The following is an 8,046-nucleotide window of genomic DNA, read 5'->3' on the forward strand; positions in this document are numbered from 1 at the left end:
GGAGCTCATTATGCGTTCAGTATCGAGCCACACTTTACTCACCCTAACATGATTGTATTGCATTTCTAGGCCTTTAAATAGCGCTTCGGGCCTAAAGCGATTCGTGCTCGCTTCGGCAGCACATATACTAAAATTGGAACGATACAGAGAAGATTAGCATGGCCCCTGCGCAAGGATGACACGCAAATTCGTGAAGCGTTCCATATTTTTCGCACCTTCCCGCACCCTCCTCACCCGCCTTTTCCATCCCGTACCCAACCGACTGCCCCGAAACCCCCCCCGAGCCTCCTCCTCGTCCTCCCCGTCCCCACGGAGACACAGAGCCGGAGCAGGGGAGCACCGTTTGTTTTTATTGTTGCTGAACGTGCCCGAGCCACACCAGCGAAGGAGGCGCGAGGGGCTCCCCTGGGTCTGGGGGTGCCCACGGTTAATGGCAGTCGGTGTCATCGTGGGACAGAGCAACCCTTGGCACATGCCAGCGACACGGGGGGGCACACAGAGGGACCCCCGAAATGCCCCATCTACCGCCATGGCAGCTGTGGAAAAGCAGAGCGAGCCCCGAAGGGGGCTGCACCCCTCCAGCACGCACGCACACACACACACACACACATGTAAATACACAAACACACACGTGATAAAAAACACAAGCTATATTACACTTAAAAACAGCCCCGTTCTGCAGGCAGGGCACGGGGTGTGGGGTAAAAAGCACCCGGAGCTCCCCACACCCCACCCTGCCCGAGCCCCCCTGCACACCCGGTGGGCACGGACGGGGCTGCGGGAACGCGGCAGCCCCGGGGCTCTTCCGCCGGCTCAGCGATTGCTCAGCAGCCGCCAGGAGCTGTTTCACCGCAGAAAAATCTGGACCCAAATCACCCCACGGGCGTCAGCGCCGGAGGGAGGCTGGCCCCGCCTGATTATTTTTAAAAACACCTGGGTTATAAATAGACACACAAAGAGTTCCAGGAGGGCCGTGCGGGGAGCAGGGCGGGCGAGAGGCACCTGCTCTGCACCCATGCCAGGCAGCGCTGCCCACCCTGCTGCCAGCACGCCCCAAGGGCACAGCCACAAACCCCCGGCCCGGACCGGCTGCTGGAGCAGGGGAAGAGCCGTGGAGGGTCCGGGAGAGGCTGCAGAGGACACCGGAGGGGCAGGGCAGCCGTGGGGGCATCAGCTCATCTGCCCCAGGTAGTCTGAGAGCAGCAGCTCCGGGGGCAGGAACACGTGGTGCTTGTTGCTCACTTTCATCTGACGCTTCCCTTCGATGTCCGAACCTGAGGGTGGGATGGAGAAGTCAGCACAACCTTGCTCCCCTCCTCGGGGGTCTCCAACACGGTGCTCCCAGCCCTCCCCCTCCTCCCTGGGGCTCGTGGTGAGCACAGGCTCCCCTGTTTTCTGTCCCCTCCATCCTGGGTCTCGCTCCCCATCATTAGTGCTCAGGCTGATTGCCACAAGCAGCTCCTAAGAGGAGCCTGCTCTGGAGGGATGGAGCCTGATTCCATCCCTGCCGTGGCAACAAAACCTTTGGGGACGCCCAGGGCAGTACCAGAGCGTGGCTGATCCTTGGGAGGAGGAAGCAGCTGCAGCAGAGGGAACCCCACGAGCAGATTCTTGCTCTGGACCACCCAAATTTCCTCTCAGAGCTGGGTCTGGTCCAGCCCCGGGTGCACCCAGGGAGCTCCTCCAGGGACTTGGTGGGGAGGAAGCAGAGGGGGGTGGGACTGCGGGGTTATCTGTGAGCCCCAGGGCAAGGTGGGGCTGGGAGGAGGAAGGGAGGAAAAGGCTGAGCTGGAGAGGAGAGATAGTGATGGAGGGAAGGGGAAAAACAACAACAAAGTGAAAATCAAAACTAAAACCAAGCAGACACGGGGCTCTTACTGGCAGAGACGAGATCCATGTACTGGCAGAGGGCGTGCAGCAGGAGCCTCTCAAAGCTGGGGGAGAGGGGACAGGGTCAGAGCCTGCCCAGGGTGTCCCAAGGGCTGCCCTGCCCTCCATCCCCCCGGGGACACACAGAGCAGAGGGGGAGCACAAAGTGCCACAGGGCCCTGCTGGGGAGCCCCAGGTGCCTCCCTCCCCCAGGGGCTCCAGGGGGACCAGGCCAGGTGGGTGTCCCCAGGTGGAGACCCAGGCCCAGGGGTGTGCTGTGCTCCCAAAGCCCCTCTGCAGCCATGGGGCAGCCCTGGGGCACGGGGAACCCCAGAGCCCAGGAGCCTGAGATGGGGAAATACCTGTTATCCATCAGTGCTGTGTAGACAGAGTGGGGGGTGACAGAGAAGAAGGCCAGCAGCTCCTCCTCCAGCCCCTCCAGTGTCCCCTGTGAGGAGAGGCAGGGTCTCAGAGAGGAAGGGGCAGTGGTGGGCACGGCCCTGGCACAAATGACTCCCCAGCAGCTCCTGGGCAAGTTAATTGGATGGGAGACAGCAGGGAGAGGAGAAACCTCCCATCTCCAGCCCCTGAGGCAGGGAAGGATCCAACTCCTGCCAACTCCACACTGTGTGTGCCAAGGGCTGGCACCATCCCTGGTGCTCACAGCAGCCAAAGCTCAGTGCTCTGCTGCTCTGTGACCCCAGAGACACTGAGCAGCACACTTGTCTCGTCTGAAGACAAACAAGGCAGGAGGAGCCCAGGCTGCATTGAGAGGCTCTAATTAGCACCAGGAGAAAACAAACAGAGCCCCACAGAGCAGAGGGAGCAGGGAGCCAGCACCCCCAGGGCTGGTACAGCAAGTGCAGGGCTGCACTCACCTCTCTTCTTCCTGCTCAGCAGTTGGTGCACTTTTACCCCCTTTCAAAACACCTCAGAGCTGTCCCAAATAACCTTGCCTGGGCCACTGTGAAGACCCCAAAGGCTCCACTGCTGTCCCTGTGCACAAACACACCCAGCTTCACCTGTCACCTGCTGTCACTGCACAGAGACTGGGAAACAACCACTAAAAAAAGCCCTGTAACTGCCAGAAAAATCTGAACTGAGCCAGGAAACCCCATCTGCTGGGAGCTGGATGTCTGTCTGCAACCAGCCACAGCTGCGGGGTCACACGAGCACCTGAGCACGTTGCCAGGAGCTGCTCTGAAATGTGGCAGTGCCCTGCACAAGGTCAGGACACAGATCTGGGGACAAGGCTGTGGAGGGAGCCCTGGCAGCCCCAGTGCTGCGGTGTGATGTCGTGGTTTGCCTCAGGTACCCCGAGTCTCTCCCTGAAGATACCTTCCCCAGGTGTGTCAGTCACCTCTCCTTTCCCCTCCCAGCACTGTCTGTCAGTCCTGCCATTCCAGAAGGGCCTTGAGTGACTGGCAGGTTCAAAGGATGCCCTCTATCCCCGGGGGCACTGGGCCATCCAGGTGTCCTTTGTCCCTTGAGACCTCCCCTCCTGCACCTGGCTGGTGGCTCCCTGCCCCTTCCCTGCCCCTCTCCCCGGGGTTAAAAGGAACAGCAGCCACGAGGTTTCAGAGTTCTGTTGGAGCTGTTGAGCCAGAATAAAGCTCTGGATCCAAACCCTCCATCAGAACCCACTCCTTTCCTTCCCCATCGCCTTAAAGCTTCTCTGCCAGAGCTAAACCTGAGCTCCTGCAAGCCTGGACTTGCCTCCAAGCACCCAGCTGCAGCTCCAAGCCAGCCAAAAGTGTCTCTGGGGTGAAACACCACAGTTGGCTGCTACTTGGTCAAGCAGCAAGGGCCAGACGAGCTCAGGCACGTCCTGTCCAGCAATATTGGTAACATTCCAATACCCACCCCAGCTCTGCTGTGCCAGCCTGTCCCACCCAGCCCACCATGTCCCCAGACCCCTGCTGTGCCAGGCTGTCCCCCTAAGCCCTGCTGTGCCAGGCTGTCACCATGTCCCCAGACCCCTGCTGTGCCAGGCTGTCCCCCTAAGCCCTGCTGTGCCAGGCTGTCACCATGTCCCCAGACCCCTGCTGTGCCAGGCTGTCCCCAGCTCACCATGGGGATCCGGCCCCGTTTCAGGGTGGCGCGCAGGCGGCGGCTGATGCGCTGGAAGCACTCCTGGGGGGTGTAGGCAGGGAGCTCTGCAGGAGGGAGAGGGGATTTAGGCACAGCTCACAGCTCCAGAGCCCGCAGTGTCACTTTCTGGGAGGACCCAGTGTCCCCCCAGCTGCCAGGCAGGGCTCCCTTCACAGTCACCCCTAAAGCAGCAATGTCCTCCCCAGCACAGGGGGTTTGGGGGTGGCTGCTGTGCCCGTCATCCCAGACACTTCTGGCTCCCACAAACCCTCCCTGGTCCATGGTGGGGGTCTGCAGGCATAACCCCCCCCACTGCCACACCCAGGGGTGGGCTCAGGCATCCCCTGGCCCCACCACTGACAGGGAGTGAGTGCAGCCCTCCCAGAATGTACACAAGGAAGGAAAGGGAGAGGCTGTCCCCACCCTGCGTCCCCTCCCAGCACCTTTCCACTTGTCTTCATTCTTGACAGGCAGCTTCCTCCTGTGCTTCTTCCTGGCCTCCTCCTCCAGGTAGAGCAGGACCCTCTCCTGCTCCTCTCCCGACCGGTTCATGAAGTCGTTCCAGATCTGACAAGAGAAGCCACCCAGCCCCACTCCAGAGGTCTGTGCGGAGCTCCTGGCAGTGCATGGCCACCAGGGCCCCTCCCCACACCCCATGAGCCCCCTCCTCACCCTCTCATCCCCAGGCCACACCAGGGAGAGGCCACATTTCAAAACACCCGGTGCCAGCGTGAGGCAATGGGGGTTTGGCAAGGGGCTTGTGCAAGGAAGTGCTGCAGCTCAGCAGGCACTCGGTGCCCTGCAGCCACAACTCTCCAGCAGAGGATCTGCCTGGAGATTCCCCCACCCCACGGGCCCCAGGAGCCCATCACCCCCCAGCACACAAGGCAGCAGATCCCACAGATCCCAGCCCGACACCAGACCAGGCAGAAGCTGCGATGCAGCACTCAGGCCAGGCAGGCAGAGGGATGGAGGAGTGAACTACAAGCATGACACGCCACACCAGTGTCCCCAAGCCAGTGGGGTGGCTGTACCCACCTCCACGTAGGTCTCATTGTTACAGGCCTCAGTGAAGATGCTGGGGGTGGCAGGGTGGCTGAGCTCTCCCTCGTCGCTCCCGCAGTCATCCTGCTCCAGAAGTGTCATCAGGTAGCGAGCTGGAGCCAAGAGCAAAGCCTGAGAGGGGGGGAAGCACCTCCAGAGAGGCCCCTTGCCCCCAGAACAGCTCAGGGGAGGCTGCCCTGGGGAAGAACCCCTGCCTGGTCCTTACTGTTCTCCAGCCTCTGGAGGCTCTTGCGGCCCTTGGCCCTGGGGATGAGGTCGGAGTTGCGGATGGCTTTGTTGATGTAATACTGCTTCCTCTTGGACGGCGAGAACCGCTTGGAGGGGGAGTCCTGCAGCAGGGGCAGGCAGTCCTCGATCCTCCTGGGGGACACAGCACGAGGGGTGAGCCCACCTGAGGGGCCTGGGGCAGCCACAGCAGCGGGAGGGTGGGGGGAGATGGGGCACCAGAGCACCAGCCCTGTTGTTTCTGCAAATGGCACTGCATCCTCCCACGGGACCTGTCCCCCTCGGGTCACTGTCACCTCCAAGGCAGCTGTGTGTCAGCACTGGAAGGGCCAGGTAATTAACCTGGGTAATTAACCTGGGCAATCAAGCATGCCACACAGGAAGCAAAAGGATGGATCCATTCCTGCTGGGCCCCTGATGCACGTCACGCTCACCATGGTCCCGACTGGGTTGGCACCAACCCTGCCACTCCTTGTGGAAGGCAGCAAGAACACCACCCCAGCCTGGCACTGCCAGCTCCCAGGGGCACCCAAAGGTGCTCTGTTCACAACACAGTCAATGTGCTGGTTAGTCACAGGCACAGCTTAGGAATGACCATAAAACTGAGGCATTTTATGGGAAAATGAAGCCACACCACGAGCGAGAAGCTGGCACGCAACTGCTCTGGTTTCAAAGTTTACTAAACACCAAAGACAGGAAGTTTCACTGCCTTCACTTGAAGCTTCCCCTCAGGGTTGTGTGGGTTTCCTTTTTAGCACAGCAGAAGGTGGGGGAGAAAATCAACACCCCTGAAACAACCCCCAGGACTGTCCATCCAGCACAAGGAGCTGCCCAGAGTGACCACTGTTTCCACTGCCACGGCCTTGCTCCATCCACAGGGCCATGTCCCCACCGTGTCCCCTCCTTTCCAGCATCCTGGGAGCCCCAGTCCTGCAATCAGGTTCTGACAGAGGTGATCTGGGCACAGGGTAGAGCAGGTTGTGCTGTCCGATTGCAGCCTGGGCTAACAGCCAGCTGCTTGCCCTCGCCAAAACCTTGATTTTTTTTTTTTTTTTTTCCTTTTCCTGCATGGGGGCAGTGATACAGTCTTGGCTGCGGGTGGGGGGTAAAAAAAACAACCACCCCCTTCCAAGCTGGAGAGAAAACCGTGGCAAAGGTGGGCTTGGAAAGAATAAAAGAGACTCAGGTATCAAGGCAATGCCCAGAGGACGGGTGGGGAGCAGTAACCCAACCTGCCACAGCCAGCAACCAGGGCTGGTGGATCAAGTTGTGATACAAAGACGGTTACAAAAACCTGAATAAACAGAGGGAGTCACCTTACGCTGGCCCCAGCTCGGGGGTTTGAGTACACAGCTGCGAGCCCGGCACTCCCTGCAGCCAGCACAGCCCCAAAAGAGGTGTCAAAACCCAGGGTCAGCAGGGTGGGAGCACCCCCGGGACCCCCCGTGGCTGGGAGGGGAAGGGGCTGAGCCACACTCCACTCTCCTCCTGCAGCCTCCAGGGCTGTTTGTGGCTGCCCTGGCGCCCAGCACTGCCACGTCTGCCCTGGCACTGCCACCTCCACCCAGTGCCAACCTGGAGGGAGGTTCACAGGGGACAGTGACCTCGGGCCAGTGACCCGGGTCAGATGAGCGACGGTGCCCTCTGAGCCAGGGTCCCGTGCCAGGCTGAGATGGGACCCCAGGAGGGATCATTGCTGGGGGACCACAGCAAACCTGACCCCGGGGCAATGGGCCGGGACACCGGAGCACAGACAGACAGACAGACAGACAGACAGATTCCTGCCCTCTCCTCCTGTCCCGTTCCCAGGAAGGGAACGCGCCTGGAAGAGGAACTCGTTCTCTGCCGGGGGATTTCGGACCTATTCCTGTCATTGACCCTTTGGCAGCAGAACGCAGCAAAGTCGCCGCGGGACAGCCGGGGCTGGCAGGGACAGCTCCGTCCCGCAGCGTCCCGAGCCCCCGGTACACCCGTGCAGGAGCGGGGGTCTCCAGCCCACCCCCGGCAGCACCGGCTCGCCAGCCCCGGTGACCGGGAGCACCGGGTGACCTCGAGGGGATAAACACTAATTATAAGGCTTATTATGCCGGTCCCGGGCTCCGCTCTGACACCGCCGCCGGGGCCGGGGAGCTGGGGACGGGCTGTCCCGGGAGGCGCCGCCGCCGCTCCCCGCCCGCACTGACAGCCCGGGGGGCTCCTGCCCGGCCCGACCGCCCCACGGCCCGCCCGGCCCCGGGCCCGCACTCACGGGAACGGCTCCTCGGGGCCCGCGCCGCCCCGCAGCACCACCATGGCGCGCTGGGACTGGGATCGGAACCGGGACGGTGACCAGAACCGGGACCGGGACCGGAACCGGGACTTCCCTCCACCTCCTCCACCCCCGGCCAGCACCGGCGGCACCGGGCCCGGCACCGCCCGCTGGAAGTGACGTCACGGGGGCGGGGGCACGAGAACCCCGCCCCGGGCGTCGCGGGAGGTGGGGCACCGGCGGTGCTTCGGGGAGCCCCTGGAACCGGGGCTCGACGGCTGCCGGACCCCATTAACCCCGCGTGAATCCCTGTTGTCCTCCGAGACCTCCCCCGTTAATCCCCGTGAGCCTCCAGTTAACCCCCGTTAAAGCCCCGTTAACCTCCGTTAACCCCCGTTAAACCCCCCGTTGCCCCCCGTTAACCGCCCCCCCTCCGCGGCTCTACCGGGGCCCGCGCCCTGCCCGGCGTCGTTCCCCCGCCCGTCCGCGAGGCGGCGCTGCGGCCGCGCCCCCGCCCGGCCCCGCCGCCCCGCCGCGCGCAACATTTG

At 62.3% G+C, this 8,046-nt stretch overlaps 1 protein-coding gene across 1 annotated transcript; it reads right to left on the bottom strand.

The window, feature by feature from the left end:
- Positions 1-632: 632 nt before the first annotated feature.
- On the bottom strand, positions 633-7,658 carry R3HDM4 (R3H domain containing 4). The gene is made up of 8 exons (XM_084221216.1): positions 7,499-7,658; positions 5,231-5,385; positions 4,999-5,117; positions 4,404-4,527; positions 3,940-4,025; positions 2,232-2,317; positions 1,879-1,934; positions 633-1,274 (listed from the first exon to the last, which is right to left on the bottom strand). Exons 1-8 carry the CDS (start codon positions 7,540-7,542, stop codon positions 1,171-1,173), a joined length of 774 nt encoding a protein of 257 aa, XP_084077342.1. The 5' UTR covers positions 7,543-7,658; the 3' UTR covers positions 633-1,170.
- Positions 7,659-8,046: the final 388 nt, after the last annotated feature.

Source organism: Fringilla coelebs (assembly GCF_963513975.1).
Source record: "Fringilla coelebs genome assembly, chromosome: 24".
Lineage (NCBI taxonomy): Eukaryota > Metazoa > Chordata > Aves > Passeriformes > Fringillidae > Fringilla > Fringilla coelebs.